The following is a 23,859-nucleotide window of genomic DNA, read 5'->3' as shown; positions in this document are numbered from 1 at the left end:
TACATTAACAGTACAGTCCTGGATGTACTGTTAGATCAGAATAGTATTTTTCCTTCAAAAACCCCCAGACTCAGAAGCTAAAATAAATCCTAAAAGCAAGAATGTTGAACTATTAGTCCATTTCTAAAATAATAGGAAGAAAGTGTATTGAATAAAATAGTCCTGTTGTCTGGAATTATATTTTTTTACATATTTCTAACAAACATAACCAGAAACCACAAAAGTTCAAAGACTGTGATAATTCCAAGTTGCTTTTCTGTGGACATTTTGAAATTCTGTTGTCTGTGGTAAGTATTTCCTATTCCAATATGACTATATAGAAACATGCATAAAATTGATTGAAAATACATGGAATTTACCTGTTGGGAATCATTTGATTTAAAAGCATCTTTAAGGATTTCAACTGCTCTTGATGGATCAACATATTTTCTCTTTGAACCAACTAGAAGTGCAAACAGGTACCTCAATTCACGCATGAAAGGCAGATTCCTATGTTCCTGTATGTGAAGAATAAAAATATTTAACAAAGGGGTAACAGAAATCTACTGAACAGAAATGTTATCCAATAACCTGAGTAATGTCATAATAATACATGAGGTTACTTGTACCAAGGTAATGCTGCATGTCTTTTACTTGTCAATATTACAAAATAATGCAGTTTTCTGGGAAGAAAATTCCATTTCAGAAACTAAAGTTTCCCTGAAATAATATCTAGATGATACTCTTTGTCTTTAACAGGGCCTGCATTGACAACTGGACAAGCAGAGCTGCATTTAGGACAAAAACGTTTCTCTCAAGACTTAAAAAGCTTAAAGTAACACCCCGCAAGAATGCATTATTTTACCGAAATTAGTATTCCTCTGTACCTCTAAAAGAATTTCTTGTGAGCCTACACACTACTCAGCACCTTTTTTAAGCTTATTTTTTCCTGAAGACTAAACCGCTAAGGTCTAAATTAACCTCTGTTATTTCTCTTGACACTAATAAAATAGCCTTCTCTCCTTCCTACCAACTTTGAAGTACAGTTCATGTGACTATGGCATTCTTTTGCTGGTTTTCAGAAGAGAAGAAATATTTTCTGCCTGCATGATGAAAAACAAATAAACTGAAACACAAATACCATAGATTAAATCACAGGTTACCAATGCTGCAGAGATTGGATATCTACTTCTGAGTGGATAGCTGGCAAATACTTGTGAAATTAAACCCCGTGTAATATCCACTTGTATTTAGAACAAAGTATCATTCAAAGGCACCACAGATGTCTGATACTGGTCAAACTGGAATTTCTTGATGACAAATTGTGACTATTTCACATGCTCATCACACAGCAGACTTGTTTGGTCACTCCTGTGTCAATCCAGGAGGCATAAAGCTTTTTATATGTAAAATATGGTTTACTTCAGATTGCAAAAGTGCACAGTGAATTCCATGTGTTCCACATAACACCTAGGAAATACTTCTAGCCATGTAAATTTGAATTTAACTTGCTCTTCCAGTCCACCTAGCAAAATACCTGCCAGTTATAAACACTGCTCTAAACACTGCTCACAGAAAAGGTTGCACTTCAAGTGCCACTCTAATTCAGCATCAAATCATCCTAATTAAAAAACAAAACCAGTCTCCCATTTAGATACTTAAAGCATAATGTAACAACAAAAGAAGGAAACAAACTGCAAAAGTTGTATTTTTCTTGCTGTTTTCTGAAAGTGTTCTATTAAAACAAATGGAATTTCAATTTTTAGATACATTTTGTAAAGACGCTTCAATATCAGTGATAGTTCATATGCATAAAATAAATTATTAACCACAGAATACTATTTTTATTCAATCTGAAGTAGATAGGCATTATTATAAAGTACATAGTACATTACTGCATTACTCAAATTTACACTACAACTTTGGCTGAGTTTTAGCCAAAGTTAGCTTGAACAGCTGCATACCAATGTAAGAAAGATTACTCAGGACAAATATCTACAAAGACTACTAAAGTTCTCTAAAACTAAGGAAATCCTTGCTGCTTTTGAAAAAGCTCAATTTAATGCAATAGACATGACTCTTGACCAGAACTAACCCTAAAATCTTCAAAATAAGGTAGGCCAATACCTAAGATAAGGTATTGAGCTCCACAAAAGGACTTGCACATCAAAACAAAGAACTGATAAAGTGAACACAGCACAGCATACAGCTCCCATCTCTAAAGCATCCTGTACATGCACCAACACAAAAAAAAGATGAAATAAGGTTTTAACTAAGCACTGCATGAAAATTTCATAATCTAAAACATTCTCCATTTTATCAGCTATCCTGCCTGCATAAATAATTTCTTAATACATATCAGAATAATTTATTGTTATAAATGTCTTTTAAAGTTGTCTACATATTTAATACATAGCAAACATCCACTATGGCCAATCAGTTTGCCAGGAGAGTAATATAAAGATAATATTACAATAATATCAGACCAGGTGGAAGGATGTGCTGACTTGGAGCGCAGTAACCCCTTTCCTCTGATAATAAAATGTTTCCTGAAGATATTACTGAAGCCAAATATTTAGCTGGTCTCAGTGTGTACAGGAAAAATATCTGTTCATGTGACAGCAAGAGCCAAGAGAATTGGGACAGCAAAGAAGCTGCAGTAACTACAGAGAACTGCATTTGTTCTATAGAAAGAAACCAAGGAAGAAAAATTATTTTCAAACTAAAAAGAGCAACATCAAATCAAAGATTTTAAGTGTATGCCCAAATCCAGAAAATCAAAGCCCAGTTAGCTGAGATAAATAGGATGGGACTGTTGTTTGTTTGGGGGTTTTTTGAAGTAAAAATTTATACCAATGGCTTCTGGATTAAAAAGTTTAATGCCAAATTATTCATAGCATTTGGATTCAATATATTGATGGGAAAAAAACAAACATCCTGCTCTGTCATATTCCCTGAAGTACAACCACATGCTTTAATTCTAAATCAAGAGATTGTCATGACCCCAGCATTAACCTGTAATTTCCAGCAACTGGAAGAACAACAGGATGTAAACCCAAGTATTCGAAATCTGGGATTATTAAAACATATCCTTTATTAGCAAGGAAATTTGATCCTGGAGAATGTCAGTCACATATGGTAGTTAATACTGAAATAAAAACAAAAACAAAACCAAAACTGAGGCAAAATAGTTTTAAAATAAGTAAGCAGTCGGAAGTAAATTCCAGGGCTTTATTTTTTTTTTTTTACTGTCAACTGGTAACTTATATTACAATTCTGAATCAATTTCCCTCTAATTGCCTTCTCTTACAAAGAAATAAAGGCACCCATATTTGGGGGCATGCATGCTTATGTCTTCTATCCATCAAAATTCCAACTAGTGCAGCAATCCCTTATCCTAAATTCTCCTCTCCTTATCCTAAATCCTTTTTCAGCTGTAGATAAGACAGATGAGTACACCAAGTAATAATGTTACTTCCTTCTGGAATGTAAGTTAACAAAGGAAAGGATACAAACTACTGCCAGAGATTCTTTCTAGCAAGGTTTCTGCCCAAATCCATGCACTTGCCTGGTGTCACACCATTTCTCACCAACTTATTGCCTGTCATGGTCAGACTTTCTAAAATAAAGCACTTTGGCACAGCTAAAGGCATTTGGCTGCAAGTGTCAATGCTTGGGCAAGATGTTTATGATGCCAACAGCTTGTTATCAGCTATTTCATACCATTTTTTAGATGCCAATTGCTTTTTCCATGCTGAAAAATGAACATAGAATTTCTGAGTACTGAAGAATATTACTAAAACAAATTACATGATGAAAAATTAAATACTGAGCAGAAGGTCAATCTAAAAATCAAAATAAAAAAATTTAGTGCAACCATTTGTAAAGCATGACTTATCTTTCTCATTAAAATACACTATCCCATCCCTACCTTGTGTTGGGAACACTACCCATGTTTTCTTTTCACACCATCTCATGATCTAATGCAAATATGCTTTCCAACCAAAAAAGTGACCTCTTGCACTTTGAATGTGGTGAGGAAAGAAGGGGGTAGGGCAGGAGAGAAATTATCCAGGCCTGACTGAACACTCAACTTCCCTTTTATGGAACATACCCAGAGGTTTAGAAAATGGACACTGGCTTCTCTTTGTTTTCTTTTGCTTCTCTAATTACAGTTCTTACTTTTGATAGTGAACATTCCAGAGAATCCTGAAGGGACAAACAACTAAGAACAGGCTGACAACACACTTGCTTCTTTAAATCTGACAGAAAGGGGCAACAGGCAGTACTCTAATTTACTGTGAGGGTGGTGAGACCCTGGCACAGGCTGTCCAGAAGAGCTGTGGATGCCCCATCCCTGGGAATGTTCAAGGCCAGCTTGGATGGAGTTCTGAGCAACCTAAACTAGTGGAAGGTGCACCTGTCCATGGCACAGGGGTTGGAAGTAGTTAATCTTTAAGGATCTTTTCAACCTAAATAATTCTAATTTCTAGATATGCAAAAATTCATTGCTCTATAAGTCCCTGCTAAAAATCAGGCAACAAAGCATCTTCATAAAGCCACTTCCTTTTCCATTTCTTCCTTCCCATTTCATAGCATAGAAACCACAGGGCCCCCACTGCATCTGTCCTCAAAGCAGGCCCATGAAGGAAGAAAAACTGATTTGTCTTGTCCCCCACTCCATGACCATTCCCCTTTGCCAGTCTGAAGCCACAAGAAACCTAAGCCAAGACCTTCCCCTTCCCAATCCTATATGAGTACCAGGATAAGTATGAGAAAATTTATACTTATAATCACCTCCTGAAAAAGCCAGAAGAGACAAGCTAATGAATGAAAGCTCAATGTCAGATCATGAGTGGGAGGGAACTGGAATAAAGTACATTTGCTAAGACAAGCTACACTCACATGAGAAATGCTCTGCACCCTGCCCCATACTGTGCTGCCAGGCTGATGCCATTTATGTAAGATCCACAACAGGAATCTCAGAGAACTGTTAACTGGCACCTCTAAAACCCATGCTGATATGAGCTAAAGAACAGTGCAAAATTCAAATACAAGACAGAAATGCCCTCTTCAGCCATGAGAGGAAATCAGCTTCTCCTTTTACCTTTTGGTTTCGGGGTAAATCTTGAGCATTTGCAGGAGGATTGAAATTCAAAACTAGTCTTCGAAACTCCAGTAGGTTAAATAATGACTGAAAAGAAAAAAATTAAGAAAACTTTTAAGCACTTCTACAAACAATACAAAACTCTTCCAAATAAGCCTTAGCAAAATAAATGAAGTGTCAAACATATGCAGTGTTTTGTTTCAGAAGGCAGAGTATTGCTAAACATATTTTCACCAGAAGACAATTACTTTTGCCAAGAAAACAGTGTAATAAAAAAATAACTCTGCATTTAATCACATAAAAGGAACAATAATTTTACATAATAGGCAAATTACATTTTACAACAAGAATTTTATGAATTGTATAACTGTCGGTTTCCAAAATGACTTGAAACACAGTTTAGCCATCTAAAATTTATCTTGTAGGCCCTCTATCATCTACTCCTCAGTGCACAGAGACTACATCTCTCCATGTGCAACCCAATTCCACTTGCATTAGCTGAACATTTTGCATTCTGTCCTCTCTTCCCATTCCTACAAGATCTGAAGGATGCACATTAGAGTAAGGAAATTGGGTTGTACAACTTTCCAGGTACGGGACTGATAACATTCCCATTTTATGGAAACATGAACAGACAGGTGTCTGTCCATCTAGGACATGAAAACAGGTGTCTGCAGGCACATCCGCAAAGAACTCAACAGAGCCTGGAGCCAAGAGAGTACAAGAGCAAGATGACTCTGGGCTGCAAGTCCAATGCATTGAGCTGAGAACTGAAGGTCTCAGAACTTGTGGAACTGCATCACTGCTTTTCTGTACAGACAAAAAGCACCTTAACTAAAAATCACTACGTTACAGAAGAGCATTCTGATGAAGACAGAGCAGGAGGAAAGGTCTGAAGTACCTTAAACATGCTCATCAGAGAAGCACAGGAAAGATCTGCCTTCCTATTTGTATTTTATTTGGTTTACAATCTATAATTAACTCTCCTCCCACTCCATCACATACTTAGCTATTTGTTTTGGAAAGGCAGAGTTTGCCTACCCCAGCAATAGACTTTGATCCCAGAAGTCATCCTACCCATGCAAAGACTTAAGTCACAGATCACATCAGTTTAATAGGTTTTCAACACCACAGTGCCAAATAAGTGAAACACAAATTGTGAAGAGGCTCTGCACTTATTGCAGTAATTTAGAACATATTGGTAGGAAAATAAAAAGGTTGTAAAATACTGCCGTGTTCCTGATTCTCCTTGTGAAAGAGCCCATACAGAGTCCAACCTTTTCCCACACCCCACAGTGTACAGCATCCCCAACAAAACAAAGAGGCTTCCATTGTCACATTTCTTTTTCGATTTAAAAAGTATCCAAAACATCAGCCAGAAAAAGATCTCTCTGACTTTGCTGAATCAAGGTAGACAACTGAGACAAACTTTTTTCCTATTTTGCTGTTCAAAATACACGTTCCCCTTTTATCCATCCTTGCAGAGAAGGTAGATTAAAACAGAGTCCTTTGTTTACTTACTCAAAGCATAGAAAATGTTAATATTTAATTCAACTGTCAGTCTAGAAGCTGATACTAATTGAAGTTATGTCTCATGATGTAACAGCATTCCACTGGTGGGCTCTTCGGCAAGCAAAACACAGCAATGTTTTATGTACAAAATAAACCAGCTGCTGAAATATAATGTCCAAAGGCTGAATTCTCTCCATAACTAATCCAAGTGTCATCCAAATGCCAGCAGCTGAGCAGGCCAATTTCATAATACAAACACACAAATTATGTACAGAAAACTCTACTCAAGTTTAGCATTTTTGCCTGGCATTCAATCCAACAAGTTTTTCACAAAAAATCAGTTTCTTAAATTCAGAAGTCTACTGAACATAATTCCATGCTTTCTGACTGACCTGAACAAACCCATCTGTGCAATCCCCTGAGAGTAATTAAGAGGATTGTCCAATTTGCTCTTTTCTTCTTCCACCTTGTACTATTTAAAATTTCTTATGCAAGATGTTTAGTTGTTAAACTTCTTGCCAGAAAAGCTTACTCTGTGCATGGCTGTTGTGAGATACAGCAGAACCCTCACAGTTTATGTGCTGCCAACACCACTAATGCACACAGGACAGAGTCATGCTGTAGCTCTCCTATAGTGAGCTAAATCAACTTAAGCAAACTTCTACCTTCATTTAAAAAAGATCATTTCCCAGTGTAAGTGTAAACAAGTGCCTGAAACCAACTGTTTTAGTGCCTGAAGTATCTCAGTGGGGAACATGCAGTTCTTCCTGAGGTAAGGAGATAAAAAGGAGCTCACCTAAGCCCAGCAGAGACCTTCCAAGGCCAACCACCCCAGAGCCCAAAAAGAGGCAAAGCAAAACACTTGTCAATTTGCTGAGCCAACTTTGTCCAGGCTCCTTGCACCTAGAGTAAGTGGCCCATGAGGCAGAAGCTGCTCTTCTGCAGCCACCAAGAGACAAAGCAGAGACTGTCCCTGGCCCAAGTGCCTCACACTGGCCCTAGCCTAAAGCTCCAAACAGATTTGCTTTCCAAACTGCATGGAGCAGCTCCTCACCTCTTACCCACTTGGCTTCAGCTACACTGAAGGTGTAGGAGTCCCAGGGCAAGAAAACAGGCTGCATCTAAAAGGTGGACACTTCACATCTACTGTCCTTGATCAAAACCTTTACAATTGACTCAAGTACGCAAAACTCATGAATGAAATAAAAACTCTCTACAAGGTGGGTTTGTGGCTTTTTTTTCCCCCCAGTTTATTTAAACCATTTAAAAGTGGTCATCTCAAAATTGTCTGAGCCAAGCTAAGTTATACCAATTCAAATTGCCACCAACATAAACAGATTTTTAGAATACTGCCTTGTATTCTGTCAGAACAGAATACAGAAGACCAGAAATCCAGTCTCAGTTTAAGGCATTTACACTAACAATACTGAATAATGAATACATGACATTGTGGCTTTCCCCTGCTATAGGTGGTTATGATGTATTTTCATTCATACCAGAGAGAACTAGGTAGAGCTGTAGCTTCTATACTGTAAGATACTAAACATTCGCTTTTATGAGTAATGTTTACTTACATTGAGTTCAAACACAATTTCTGAATCTAAGTTGTCTGGGTTTCCCTTAAAACACTCTGCTTTATCCCTTTTCCCCCCTTAAAGTCTAGGATTATCAAACATAAGGACCTTGCCAAAATTTAGGTTGACTGAATAAAGAATTAATTCTGAACATTCAAGAACAGTGATGAAGAATATAAACAGAATTAGTGCTGCAAGAATATAAATTGGTCAGTATATTAAATCTATAAATGTCGGGCATGCAACACAGGTCATTAAAAGCCACTAGCAGAGTCCTAAATTAATAAAGTTACTGACACCAATAACAGTTAGAATAGGAAAACACTGCTTCTGAGTCCAGGTACAAGATGACCCAAGAAGCTTCTGCAGAGAGCTTCAGACAGGCTCTTTGGTGGATTCTTGCAAGTTTGTAAGCATCAGGAACTAAAACCAGCTGTTTCACTAACAGATTAATGAAAACATTTGGTTCTCTTTGACTTCCAATTTAGTATTTGTTTCCAGCACTGAGAACAAAAAAAAAAAAAACAAGAAAAAGGCAAAAGTCCACAAGAACTGTGCATTTTTAATATGCATCACCTTTATGTAAGTTTGCCTAAGACCATGAACAGGCAGACAGATTCCCCCTGAATTTGCAAAGGTTAAGCTTGGAAGGACAGAGGGAAGACAAGACAGAAGGAAGAAACTCAAAAACTAAATATATCTTACTAGGAGAGCTTGAAAAGCAACTCTTGGCAAGAGAAAAGAAAAGCATGCATTCCTACAGAGCTCCTAAACAAATTCCTTTAGGTACTGGCATTTAGCTAAAACATGATCTTGTATGAGTTGAAAACTTATGTGTATTAGCACAGCACAATATCCATTTTCCTCATTTAGTCATCTGCAGCCTTTTATGCACTTCAGTTTGACATTTATTTATTTATTTCATTTTTTCTTTAAAGCCAAAAGCCAAGATCATATTTACCTTCATTCTATGTAACAAGCAGAGAGCAATTTTAAATAGTGAATACATCATTACTGTTCTAATAATAAAAAGCAAAAATATAGCCCTATGTCATAAAGTATATTATTTGGAATAGTTTGCCTCTGCCAACATAACAAATTAGATTTGTGTTCCTACTTCTCTTTACAAACAATTTTGGTGGTTTAAGTTATATAGAGCCAGTTTTAATGGGGTAGACTGAGTATTATTAGTGTTAACATTTGATTCATGTTAATAGATCAAAGAAAAACACAGAGCTATGGAATGTATGGTCCTACTTGCATGCATTGCCATGTTTCCTCCAACAGAATGAAGAATTTGAAATTTACTAGTTACCAATATTTCGAAGGTTCAAAGTAAAAGTACTCGTAAATATTGCACAAATTAGTGATTTAATACTCTCTGATTAAATTTTAGCATTCAAAGCTCCATATTGCAAAAATATGAGCAGCTGACAGCTGAGTCTACTTGTCACCAACTTGCAAGCCTTTTGGACTCTATATCCCTATATCTTGAGAGAACTGGGATTGTTCAGCCTGAACAAGAGAAGGCTTCAGTGTGACCTAAACTGTGGCTTTCCAATACCTGAAGTGAGCCCACAGGAAAGATGGATAGAGACTATCCTGGAGTGATAGGATAAGAGGGAATGGAGTCACACTCACAGAGCAGGTTTAGATCAGATATTAGGAAGACATTCTAAACTGTGAAGATGATGATGCCCTGGCACAGGTCCCATCCCTGGAAGTCTTCAAGGCCTGGTTGGATGAAGCTCTGAGCAACCTGGTCTAGTGAAAGGTGTCCCTGCCCATGGCAGGGGGTTGGAAACAAATAATAAATAACCTTTAAGATCCCCTCCAACCCAGGCCATTCTTTGATTCTAATTTTGGAGAATCACTTCTCTCTCCTCTTTAAAGCTTTCCAGACTTTTCCTATTTATTGATTATTTTTCCTTTTTTTGGTTCATATTCTCCAAAGTACTTTCTCAAACAAAGTCCATAAAGTGGCTGCTTGCTGCTACTGCACCAATTATTCTGCTGTGCACAATGCTCCCTTCTACTCTGCTCCTCCTCCTAACTTACTCTGGGGTTGTCTCCTGCTCCACCTGTTTGTGTCTTGTTCCTGTTAAGTGGTAAATCCTGTTTCCAGAACAGAGACTAATAACATGCATTAAGAAAATTAGGAAGTCACCCAAAACATACTTTTGTACCTCTTTATATATACTGAGGATTTGGCACAGTCCAAAGTTTCTCTCACATTCTTTGGAAAATTTCATTTAAGGAAGGCAGAAGGGAAGTGAGCAAAGCAGCTTCAAAGCTGGGACTTGAGCAGGTTCCTGTTCAAACTTCACTGAGAAAGCATAGGAAGAGGAGTTTTCTTTTGCCCTTCCCCTCTCAAACAAAAACTCTTACAGACAGATATGACACTGTCTGAAACTCTTTCAGACAGATATGACACTGCCTGATGGCTCAACTTCAGCACAACCACCCCACATGTACAGTGGTAGTGAGAATCACAGATTCAATCCCACATCTCAAAAGCTTTGGAAAGTACCTCTAAAAGGACATTTTTACTTATAAACCAACAACCAATTAGCACTCCAAACTGCTGAAAACCTAGGTACAATTTGCAGTTTTAAGCTATCATGTCTTACATCTTCAGAATGCTGAGGTACAACAAGGAAGAAGATGGAAAACAGCTTGCATACTGTTTGAGCTAGAAAGTCAAACTAAGACCTCCAGCAGGCTTGGGTTAAGTCAACATTTTAAACAAACAGCTCACCATGGAATTACCAGTCTGCATTTAGAGAACATTTACTTGTTTATAGCAACAAACTCAGAACATTACTACAATTCAGAAGACAGCTAAGTATGATATGTGTCTAGAAGAATTCACTTTATGCTTGTGTCTTGGCACATACTAAGAAATGCCATCCAGCCATTCCTCTACTACATGGTCAAAGCAAGGAAAAAAAAAAGGACAAAAAAAATCACAGCCAACATTTCCTTACATGGTTACAGAAGTTTTCAGCTTCTTGACCAAATTAAGTGATGTGAATTTAAATAACACACCTAAGCAATGCATCCTGTATCCTTTATTGTAATTAAATAAGAACCATTTATGAGTAAAAAGGAAAGCCATGATCCATTAAAGCTTTCCATACCTTGGTAACAAATTTTGCAATATTACAAATCACTAAATGTAAGGTAAGAGTTTGAAATACCATGCAAGCAACCTGAGGACGCCAGAGACTACAGAAACACAAAAAGCAGGAAAAGGAATATCCTGTCAGCAAAAATCATAGGATGACTGAATTTGGAAGGGACAGGTTCACTTCTCAGAGGAACAGAGGGAGTGACAGAGGAATGGAAAACAAGAAACTGGATTTCCAACATCATTATTGCTCTGCCATGAAACTCTACAGAGCAGTTTCTATCATATCCCCCGCCAACCTCTGCCTCAGGCTGTTCCACAGTGAAAACAGTGGCAAGAAAATATTCCATCAATGACCATTTTAAGTCATATGGGGACTGAACACTGAAAGTTCTTCAGCCTACAACCTGGCACTGCATGCCCAGCAAAGCAAGGGACTCATGTGCAATGTATAAATGTCCACATTTAATAATATAATGCTAGGCTTTTTGTATGAATGCACTACCACATCATCCATCACAATCCTTTCCATCCATCATGACAAATCAGAAACATAAAATAATGCAAAAGTTAGATACTTGTGGTAGGCTGCTTTAAAGGAGAAGAAGCAAGTAGCTGAGCTACCAGCTGGGAAGAAAATACTTGCTTGATTCTCATCCACCAAGTTGGTTCATTTCTTCCCAGAACTAGAAGTCTAGGATCAAAGGAGATCCTAACCCTAAATACACTGACATCAGGAAAACAAGAAGCCTGCTCCTAAACACAATGCAACAGAGTAAAATGCCAGAAGTGGTGCTAGGGACCCTGAAAAGAAAAGTTAAAGAGCACCCTAGGAGATTTATGCTTGCTGACTTAATTCAGCAAGCTATGCACTTTTGGGGGAAAAAAAAAACCTAATCCTACTCTGACAGACTCACAGGGGATCCCTCATTTGGTAAAGGGAGAAGCTGCAACCTGGCCCTCTGGGAGTCATGAGACAGAGGGAGAGAGTGCACATGGTACATGAGGAATGGCACTGGAGAAAGAGCAAACAGCAGCATTCACAGTACAGTCTTCACTGATTTCCCCACACACAGAAATCTACCTTGGCACACTGTGACATCCTCTGAACCATCTGGGCACTTCCCATGGCACCTTTTCCACAGGGCAGGACCTGCCAGGACATTTCCTCTTGTACATGACCAGAACCCCACTTGGGACTCCAAAAGATAAAGTTTGTCTGGTGCAGGGTCTTAAACAAAAACATCTGGGGGAGAACTTGCACAGGCAGCAAACCTAAGATATGATTCCAACAACATATCCATGTCCTGTCCTTACTTGCTTTCTACATCCCATGTCCTGAAAACTCTTAACTTGTACTCAGCATGGGATGAAGGAGCCACTCCACAGGCTCCATAAACTTATTATTTCTAAGCCATTTTCAGGCTGTAAACTCTTACAGCTAAGAAAAACCATGATGTTACCTTTTCACAAAGGGGCCACTAAAATCTACTGCAGAAAAGTAAAAACATACAGTGGTGTATCTGTGTTTTGTTTCTTTAAAAAATTTGATGTCTTAAATTCTAATTCAAGAGCACATATGTAGTTACAATAATGAGAATTTTTAAAAATTAATAAATAAAAAAACAACATACAACCAACACAGAAATATTCTAAAGCCTCAAGATTTATGGGTACTTTTATAAATGTTCATCTAACTAAACAATAGCAAAATCATGCATGGGTGAACTCCTGTCCCAAATGTAGGTTTATTAAAAGTTCAAGAAGAGGTAGAAAAAAGGTTGAGGAACTTGATTCATTTTTTGGCAGGTAACATGATTTAATACAGTTTTGTTTTGAAATACTGTCTTGGGGACGCAGTTTTAAATTCATGTTATTATCAAGTCCTCAACAGCAAGGCAGATTTTAGAAGTTACACTGTGGGAAAAATATTACTTTTAATTCCAGCACTGCTGAATGTACCTGTTGAAAGCAAAACTTTATTTTGGAGCTCTCTGAAGAGAGACTCCCCTCTTCCTGTGCAGAAGAGGATGCCTTCCACATATGCCTATTTCTCTACAGCACAAATAAAGACAGGGTAAAAGCAACATTTCCAGTGATGTTTGAATCTTGTTAAACCTTGCTGTCACTCACTACGAATGTCTCTTCAGGAATTTCATACTCTTAATGCAAATACACAAACCATTTATGACTGCATTTCACTAAGTCAGTTAATTGGTGCCTATAAAAACACACCTTGCAAAAGGAAAGCATCAAAATGTCAAAATCTTTTTTTTCCTTAACAAGCACGCCTTAAATAGAAGGATGACTTTTCTTTCTTTGCAATTTAGTTTTAGATTATATTACACAATATATCATTGTGACTGACAGTAGTTAACATTTAGATATTGTTGACTTATGTGATGTGTCAGGTTACAAAAGTCTCCCAAAGAAAGCAAAAAAATACTTCTACATAGTCAATGCAACCCAAGTAGTCAATCTGCCCTGTGGATACATAAGTATGTTATTAGCTAATGTTCTAAATTAACATGCATTAAATTTCCTGGGATGGTTGCTGGAAACATAAATCTTCCTGGCTGACAGATAATATTAATACCCTAAATTTTCAACCAACTGAAGTTATAAATCTTTCAATGATTTGCTTAAATTACATTCCATAGACCTAACTCCAGAAGTTTCACTATCTTTGAGGATCAAGCCATTATAATTCCAGACACCACAGATTTTCACATGATATGGCTGGTGGCCATAAGAACCAGCTAGGTCTCTTTCTAATCTGTTTGCAAGGTATAAAGTTGCACACTGGGTATAAATAACATGAGATCATAGGTCTAGCATAGGTTTTTACATTCTCTGCCCTCTGCTCTTATCTCTGTGATTAACAAATTAAAAATCTAAGTTCCCATAAAAACATTTATCTAAAGATTTTCAATTTCCTATATAAAAAAATCTTTAACAGAAATGCACATGCACATAAAATCAGTCCTTTAGATTTTGGGCTGCTAGGAATATAAAATCTGATTACACAACAGAGAAGGTAAAACACCAAGTTTACATTAGCCCCATCAAGATCTTAATGGAAATAAAATGTTTGCTTCTGTTAGGACAATGTTTCTGCTACTGAAAAAGAGCTATGCATGCAATGGAATAAGGAAAGGAGGAGAAATTAACAAGGGAAACATCAAAAGATCGCCAGGAACACAGAAAATTCAAATATCTGTTAGATTCCTAAATGCTGAAAGAAAAGAACATAAAAACTACAGTGGGAAGTGGGGGGGTCATAGAACAATTAAAGAAATCTTTCAATTTCATGATCTACAGCATTAACCTAAACAGAACTTGCAGGTAAGTAAATCCTTCCCATTAAAAACAAAACCAAACCAACACACAAAATGACCCACTTCAAACAAAACCAAAAAACCTCCAAGTCAAGCAGAACATGCATAACAGCAATCCAATTTATGCCGTCTACTGGGATTTCAGGGCAACTTCAGAAGAATTCATTCAACAAAAGCTTTTAACTAAGCACCAGTGAGGTGAGATGGAAGTCCAGGTACAAACAAAGAGGCAATCAAAAATTAAGAGAGGAAAAAGAGCCAACCATCTGTTCTAGCCTGAAGGTAGGTTACTGTAAATTCACCAACTCTGCACTGGTAAGTAAAATTCAGAAGTGATTGAAAAAGGACAGCAAGTTTTGAACACGTTTGCTCAGTAAAGAGATCTGCAGTGTACTAGCAACAAGAGTTGGCAAGCATGAACAGACAGAAATATCATATGAGATTGAGTATCTATGTAAGAAAAAAGCTATTTTCAAAACTACTGTGTAGTGAGGTACATGGTGGAAAACAACTCTGGAATTTGTAGATGATGGTCATTAAAGTAACTAGCGTTATTCACATTATTGACCTGTGACATCAGACCACACTACTCAGAGCTTTTTTTCAGGCATCTTAAAACTTTCCCAGATTTGACAAACCCTGCACAGCCTCTCTGGGCAACCTCCACTGCCTGCCTGCCTTTATGAGGAAAATGCTTCTTTATATCCAGGCTTAATCTTCCTTATCTCAATGACTCCTATTGCCTCTCATCCTCCCAGTATGCACTGCTCTAAAAAGCCTGGCTCAAGTACATCAGAAACCTCTTTTATTCTCCATGACTTTGCAAAAATGAGAGAGAGCTGCCTTGCTAAGACTTCTTCCCTCTGTCTCTCATCACCACTGGATGCAGCTCAGTGGGTCTTGTGGACTTGTATGGGACAAGTTTGCACACAAATCCTTGTTCAGAGTTCCCTCAACTATGTACAGGTCTGACGTCTTAGAGATAGATCCCACTGGTAAAGACTGAGGCAAAGCAAAGCACTGAGAACCTCACCTGCTCTATTCAGCCACATTCTCCTAGCTCAGCCCTTTATGCCCAGTAGAACATCAAAACCTTTTCTTGTTACCCTAGACAACCTTTTAGGCACCAACTCAGATCAGCTTGCACTTTACTAATACCATTCCTTCATGCCTGGACAACATCTCCAGTCTGCTCAGCAGCCCATCTCTGCTTCCAGACCCTGCACACTGCCTGCATGGCTATGAGCTCCCTGAGAGCAGAACAGACTCTTCTGGCAATCAGGGAATGCTGTTAGCTTTCCTAAGCATCTCTGCACTTCCACCTATGGAACCCCAGACACCAACTTCTAGAAAAAGACAAAGTCTGCTCTCCTGAACTGGGTCTGGGTCCTGTTATTCCTTTTCACTCCCAGCAGTATCTTGAACTCCACTATTTCATGGTTGTTGAAAGAGTACCCACATTTCTCCATCTTCAGTTCTTTCATTTTTGGGGAACAGCAGATTCAGCTGTGCATCACCCCTAGTTGGCCCATCAGTGCTCATACCAAGAAGCTATTCCTCATGCCCTTCAGAAATCTAGTTTGTTTGTGTCCTGCTGTGTTAGACCCAGCAAGGGTCAGGATGTTTATTGAAGTGTCCCATGGGAACCACAAACTGCAATCCAGAGATTTCCTTGCCTTTCAGGAAGGCTGTGTGCACATCCTCATCCTGAGGAGGGTATCTGTAGCAGACACAACTGTCACTGATGACAGCATGAGCTGCATACACCCAGGATCTTTAGAGAGTCAACTCCTTGTCTTCTTCATAATAAGAAACATTTTGAAGCTTCACTTATATATGCTACCAGCACCTTCTACACTTCAATCTGACTTAGAGGTAGACACATTAAGAGATGTAATAAATAAATAATGCACAAACTTATCTCTTGCAGTGGCCCAAACTTCCCAGGAAAAGAGATTATTTTAAATTATTCACTTAAAATGAGCTGACTCACCTCCCAACAGATACAATGAAGAGTGCTTACCTGAATGACAGCACTAAACCAGCACGTGTTGCCAACATTCTTTAATCCTACTGGGCAGTTGTCTTGTCGCTTTCGATCATAAGGGTTTGGAGAGTCACTCCATACCTCTGGATGTGTCCTCTTTAAACTCGCCTTATTTTCTGCAATACTGGCTTCTAGAACTCTTTGAGAACAGAAGGGAGGGAAAAATGTGAGAAAAAAAGCTAAGACCTCAGAAAAACAAATTAAAAAAAAACCCCACGACCCCACCAAGTAGTAAAATATATGCAGGTAGCAATACAGACATCATAATGACATCATTCACTTATTGTTGCTGAGCAATATATGCAAAATTATATATATTATATGCATTATATTATATGCAATATATATATATTATCTTATATGCAATATATATTATACATTATATTATATGCAATATATATTATACATTATATTATATGCAATAACATGTCTCCAAAAATGCTATTTTACTTTTAGCTATGCTACAGCAATTCCATATTACCTTTTGGAAAATCCTATCAGCGAGTGCATGAATCTCCTGTGAGAGCTCTAGATAAAAGAGCCATGTCTACAAGTCATCAATTATTTAAGCACCAGGTTCAAACAGGATGGACAAATTTTAGGCAGCACTAATAGTACGATGCTTTCATCCTCAAATGCTTTTATTGCTATGTGAAGCACAAAGTCACCAATCTTTTGTTTACTGACAGGAAGCCAAAGCTAGCAAGGCAGCTTTCAAAAACGAAGGCAGTTTTCTTAGTTTTTCCTTTTTGCAGCTTATACAACTGTGTTAATCACTTTACATGGCAAGTAATTACTTTATGAGCCATGGAAAGTCTTCTCCCTAAAATTTTTCAAATGCCACCCAACATTTTAATTGTATGCTTCAATGACCACTTTCTTTGCTGGAAACTGTTCCTGTGTGATTTATGCTGATTATCCATATTTCACATGACAATAGGATCTGATGGCTGTGAAGATCTCCAACTCAAGCCTCATCTGATACATTATTTCTGTATCAACAGGTGGCTTAGCCTGGTGACAAAATACACCTTAAAAGTAATTTGTGGTAGGTGTATTCTAAAGAGAAAGATGGAGATGGATGCACTGAGGTCCTGTAACAGTGGCTCTAGCTCTTAAGCCAAGAGTCCGGCTTGGGCACTACTGACACAACAGTCACTGTTTCCAACCATCCAGTCCAACCCTCAGACAAAAGGCTGAGCTCCTGTCCAACACCAAGCACAGGATTTCACAGGCTGCATCACAACCATTAAGCAGTCTGAGCAGCATGAAGAGTTGACCCCTCTCAGTTCTCAAGTCACTAAGCACCAAAAAAAGGCAGATTTAGGTTGGCCTGTAAAGGGAGCTCCTAAAGGATAAAGTTTGAACATCTTAGAAAAAACATAGAAACAGACAACCCCCCTCCTCATAATCTCTCCATTTCCTACCTACATCTTTATTTCAAGCTATGTTCCTATCAAAGAAAGAAAAGCTATCTTACCAAGAACTATGAAATATCATATGAATTTACTGAAGATAACTGTTCTGGGGAACATACTAATTTGTCATTGATACTTATGTCAGAAAAAATACAGTAAAGGAGAGGCATTCTAAATCTGAGAGACCATTTGACACAAATACCACTTTTGTATCTGTCTCAGAAAGAACCTAAATCTAGTAATTTCCTAAGGATTAATCAATTTATTTTTTACAGCACCCTGTAAACAGCATTGAAAGGACAGGCACATAATCCACTAAGAGTTTCTGTTCTGACATCTCTTCAAACATTGCACAGAGATGGAACCTGACCCTGATTGTTTTAAGTGTCTTCTCTGATATTTTTTTTTTACTAAAAAACCCCAAAAATATAAAGAAACGGTCAATTTCATTTCCCTTTTCACTAACAGAGTCTTTCAAAATTATTGGATGACCTACGTATCTCTGGTTTGAGAGCAAAAGCTGGTCAACGTGACATTAAAAAAATGCCACACATAGTTCAAATAACTTGTCATGAAAGTAGAATTGCTTAAAATCTTGTTTAATCTAAATTGAAGGGACCTTTAAAGCTGACAGGAAGATTGACAGACTGGAATAAATTTAAATGATGTTGTAACAGGATTACAATACCTACTTCACACCACTTGTGTTTCAGGTAAAAAACCCAAACTCCTCTTTTTTTGTTCTCTCCAGAAGTTCAAGAATATTTCAAGGTATTTTAAGATTCAAGTTCAGAAAAATAAATACTCTCAAACTGAAAGAGTTCCCTGATCCTGTGAGCATTACCATTCATCAGTTTAATTACCTACTAAAATTTCTTTGTATTTTGAGTTTGTGTTTCTTTAGCAGTTAAGGGATTTACTCCCCTCTAGCTTGACCTAAAACGTGTTTCCATGTGTTAATAAAGTATTTGTTTCTGAAGGTATCATGGTATTTTTCTATTATTCTTTAATCTACCTATAACATTATCTTTCCTCAGAGAGCACATGCAATAACTGCACATTTTATCTGCTGAATTAATTTTCCAACATAATGATAGCTGTGATGCAGTTAAATCAAAACTGAAAAGTGAAATAAAGTGCAATAAGCACAGCAAACAGGAAGCTAATGATCAGCTAGAATGCTACATAAATAAATGTATTTACTAGCACAGTGAGGATATCTCATATAAAATGCTCACTGTCTTACATTCATAGTGTCACAAATTTGGGACATCACCTAGATCAAGAATCTTACATTGCTTGACAAAACAAGCATCCTTCCAGAGAGTTCTGACAAGGATTTAGCAATTTTGATGACAGAGCTGAAACCCCACTTGGTGACTCTTGGGGCCAACAGCACAGTCTCAGCACAGAGCCATCAGCTAGCTGAGTGCAGAGTTTGACAACCCCCCCAAACTCACAGGACCTACAGCTTCCACACCTCCAAGGGCTGGAATCCTGTTTGGTGGGAAATGCTGTAGCAAGGGTTAATTAATGCCAGGCTTGGCATGACACTTGAAAGCAGTGTTTTATTTCTCTGTAACAAGCTGGGCACAGCCAAGCACCTTTGCAGAACTGCAGGGGGTTCACCAGACAAAGCAAAAACCCCGCAGCAAGGCAAGTCCAGGGCACAAAGATTCTGTCAAACCACACTCTAAGCGAGCCCACTCAGCATGCTGCAGAAAAGCCCACTCTGGCAGCTTACTCAGCTAAAAGAGCATAGGAAGGTATTTGTACTGGGACTGTCTTACAGCTGGACATCCAGGAAGATATCCCTGACTCTACAACATTCTACAACTCCACCTTGGATCTACACACACAATGCCTAACCACAGTCTCAAGCAGTTTCAATGACCCTGATTTAAAAAAAGCCCAGGGGCTGTGCACATCCCTTATGCACTGACAGTCGGACTGAATTTTATTGGGGCAGTACCACAGCCACAGCTGATTTCTCCTTCCAGCAATATCTCACTGGCTTCCCTAGTGAAGCCCTCTTCTACCATCTTCACACTTCAATCCACAAAAAGTAATATAAAGAGGAGAAACTTCTTCACAACAGGAAATACACTGATCAAGCACATTTCTCTAGGAGATTTAAAGAGGAAACAGGAAAATAATTGAAACGTGCCATGTACAAGATGTTCAGCTCGGACACTTCAGATGCACTCTCTCAACACCTACACAGTAATCACATCTGTCCTCACTAGGTTTAAAGCAATTACATTCAGGAAGACAAATTCTACATGCATTACAACATTAATTACACAAGTCAAGAAATTCCATTAATTCTCCCTTGGAAACCCTAACAAAATCTGCACAAATTAGGTTCCAAACCACCACGAATACCTCTGAAAAAATTATCCACCATAGCAAAAACTATTTAAATATGCACATAGCCTACATTTTTTTAAATAAAACAATTTCACTGTTTAAATTTGCTTATTATTGACCTCCTATTTGATTTTTGCTTCTTGTTTTATCTAGAAAATCAAAAGTAAATGGCTGTAGCTTGACTTGTTTACAACCACAGCGTTCTATTTTTTGTTTTGTGAAGTTCTGCACAACTCATGCACTTTCTGTAGGAATGCCAACATTCTTCTCTGGGGTGTTAACTACAAAGTGGGGTGTTTTTTTTCTTTTGTCTTTTTGTAATAAAACCAGTCTAAATTCTGCCCTTAAGGAAACTGATTGAACAGTTTCGATTAAGAATTCAAGAACTCTGAATTTCCTATATTTGTTCTACACTGACATAATCTGTCATCAGCTTAGGGTGCTTCTTGCTAAATTACTGAGTTGATCTAATGTCTCAATGCTGCCAAAACCTTCAAGATCCTCATTCTTCTCTGCCTCCATTCACAAGCAAAGTCCCATTCCCTTCCTTGTGTCATGAAATACTATGGATCCTCCAGTGAATATTTTTGCATGGCTTTGTGAAATGAATTTGTGCAATAAATGATCCAAAGAACCCTCCAGCAAGCATAGAAAGTGTGGTGCAGTGCACCAAGGAGGATATGACCTGCAACAAGCCCTTCATTTGACATTGCACATGTTACTCTGTGCAATTTTGCAATTAGATGTGAGTCTCTATTTCATAGGACCAACTTTTTCTCAGCAAATAACCAGATTGTCTAGATGCCTTTGTACACACAGAAAAAGGTCATCCTTTGTTATTTTCTGCAGCCAGAAAGATACACACTGTAATTTAAGTTAAAAGTATTTATAATACTTCAATATTAAGTATTTATAATACTAATAATAGTACGGGCTAAGGTAGGACCAAATGGTGTGGGGGGGAGGAATTTAGTTTCAAAAGTAAAAAACAGTCTACAGCAAAAATCCTAAATCTTCAAGGCTACAAAGACTTGAGCACAGCAGAAGCAGTCAAGGCTTGGGTAAAGAAAAAGAGGGAGAAAATTTTCCATCTCCAGAAATAGGTCCATCTCTCTGAGTGCCTGCTTAAATCACAACTCTGTAATTACAGCAATTCTGCCCTTCAAAAAGGAACATGCAAGAGCTGACCTTCTGAAAAAAACTGGACAGAACTTCCATCATCCTCTTGCATACATGCACATACTGAGGTTTTAGAAAAAAACAACCCCTTAAATCCTTCTTCCAGTTGTTAATGAGCATATAAACCTCTTTCATCCCACCCTTCCCTCCTAAAATATGCTATCTTAAATTCATATAACAAGATATCTTTTATCACAAATGGAGAGGTAGAGGAATACATTTATCCTCACAATTAGCATATTTATTTTTCAAAAGGGAAAAGAAAACTACTGTTGATAAAGTAATAAAATATCCATATTCTCAGAAATGGAATTTTCTAATAAGTCATTTAGCCTATCAAACACAGTGAACTGAGGAAAAAAAATATCATGGTTAATCTCCCCCATCTAAATTATTCTTTTATAAAATTGGTCTTTTACGAGGAGGTAGTACTTTGCCTCCTATCAAGGATCAAATCATTGCCTGTTTCCCTTAGAACAAGGCCAGCCACAAATGAAAAACTCAACATTCCTCCCAAGGCCAGTGACAGATGGAAAAAGAGAAACAACATCCCTCCCACACAACCCTACACCCAGGCTTAGTTCAAGTCCCAAATATTTCATAATTGTATCAACATTACCAAAAAACATACACTGTACAAAAAGTTATCATAAAATCTGACCAAAAGTTAACTGAAAGACTCTTATCACACCCAAACTGAGAGTTATGTTTATAAAACTTGAAATCCAGAATTTCACTCAAAGCCTATAAATCTTACTTGTTAAATAGGTTAATAACATTCTTCATCTGCTCTTAGTGTCCTCAAGTCACAATATTAATACCCACTCCCTCAATCTCATCCTTAGCAAAGAGGGAAGAAAATGTCATTGTAAAATGAAAATTGCAAAAAACGGGACAAAGTATTTATTAGCTTCTTAATTTATATTTTGGTTTTGTTGCTTTTTACCTGTTACACAAGAGAAACTTCTGGGTTTAGTTCCTATTTAAATATGACCACACATTCTCTATCTCCATCCACTTCCTCCATATTTAAAGAAATACAAAAATATGAAACATTTTATTAAACCCTAGTCCACACATAATACACTATTTTCCAGTGTAGAACATACAATACATTAAAGCAGCATCCTGAAGCCAGGCATATCAGTAGCACAAGTAAAAGTAAACAAGTTATTATTTGTTAAAAGTTTAAAAAAGCAATACAGGCCAATCTCCAACTCTTTAATTTAATTTCTGCTTTATATAAGTTGGTTGTTTACCTGCTAATGGCTTGTTCCTCATCTGTTATTCCAGTCTCCCTGAATGCCCTGTTTGATTCCTCCAAACTCAAGGCAATTGCCCTCTGAAGATCATCTTTATCATCTCCAGTGAGATCAATCACATCTGAAAAGCAAAACTATCTTTCTCAAAATTAAAAGTGAAACAGAATGAAAGGTAAGTCTTACTGTAGAGGAGAGAGTCCACGTGGATTGCTGAGCACCATTCCAGTCCATCCCTCCTGCACCCTACACTCTTGTGACCACTAACCCTGCAATAACAACTCCCTTCTGCCTCCAAGGCAGACAAAAACCTCAGCAGCTCACTCTTGACATGATGGGCTGTGGTTCTCCTTGCTCCTAATGTTCTTAACTTTCACAAAGCTAAGGGACAAATTTAGGAATACATGTTTTCTGAAAGCCCTCTTAAAGCAATACACTTAAATGCATTATTTCAGCTACTGAGATCAATTGCTTCAAGGAACACATGATGAAGAGGACCTTATTTTAAAAGGATACCTTAATTGAGCATAGTTGATTTTTCCTCCTCATGAAGGAACATGTAACAGTGTTTTCCCAACACAGCCCGAAATTCTACAAGTATTTTGTACCCTGGTAAGCCAAATACTTTCACACAGTTTCATAACAAGTGGAACAGTTCCTTACTCAACCTAATTATTTTCTATCCTGTTTGTGCATTCCTTTTCTGAACATATTTAAATTCGATTTCATCTACTGAAAGTATCGCATCTCAGCATGAAAAAAACAAATACTGGAGAGAAAATGAGCATCCATACTTGGATAAATGGGGAATTCTGGATGGACTACTGACTGAAAATAGCTCTACTTCCGCCTTCTTCACCAGCACTTCTACAAAGAATCAAAGACTGACATTCCCCATACACTTCCTTATTTCCTGAGGGCAACAACAACACCCCTGCTCCTAATT

The 23,859-nt window shown here is 37.7% G+C and overlaps 1 protein-coding gene across 5 annotated transcripts in view; it reads right to left on the bottom strand.

Moving 5' to 3' along the window:
- USP25 (ubiquitin specific peptidase 25) overlaps positions 1-23,859 on the bottom strand; it is an 87,373-nt gene that overhangs the window by 32,869 nt on the left and 30,645 nt on the right. For 3 of the 5 annotated variants that reach the window (XM_059493316.1, XM_059493313.1, XM_059493314.1), the window contains exons 4-7: positions 22,914-23,037; positions 16,664-16,826; positions 5,087-5,173; positions 360-497 (exon numbers count right to left, since the gene is read on the bottom strand). In XM_059493316.1, the coding sequence (XP_059349299.1) occupies positions 360-497; positions 5,087-5,173; positions 16,664-16,826; positions 22,914-23,037 (512 nt within the window). Of the gene's footprint in view, positions 1-359; positions 498-5,086; positions 5,174-16,663; positions 16,827-22,913; positions 23,051-23,859 lie in introns of all 5 variants that reach the window. The other 2 variants (XM_059493315.1, XM_059493317.1) reach the window with 2 other exon arrangements.

Source organism: Ammospiza nelsoni, chromosome 2 (genome assembly GCF_027579445.1).
Source record: "Ammospiza nelsoni isolate bAmmNel1 chromosome 2, bAmmNel1.pri, whole genome shotgun sequence".
Classification (NCBI taxonomy): Eukaryota; Metazoa; Chordata; class Aves; order Passeriformes; family Passerellidae; genus Ammospiza; species Ammospiza nelsoni.
The sequence above is the reverse complement of the archived record's forward strand: the minus strand, read 5'-3'. Positions and strand labels throughout refer to the sequence as shown.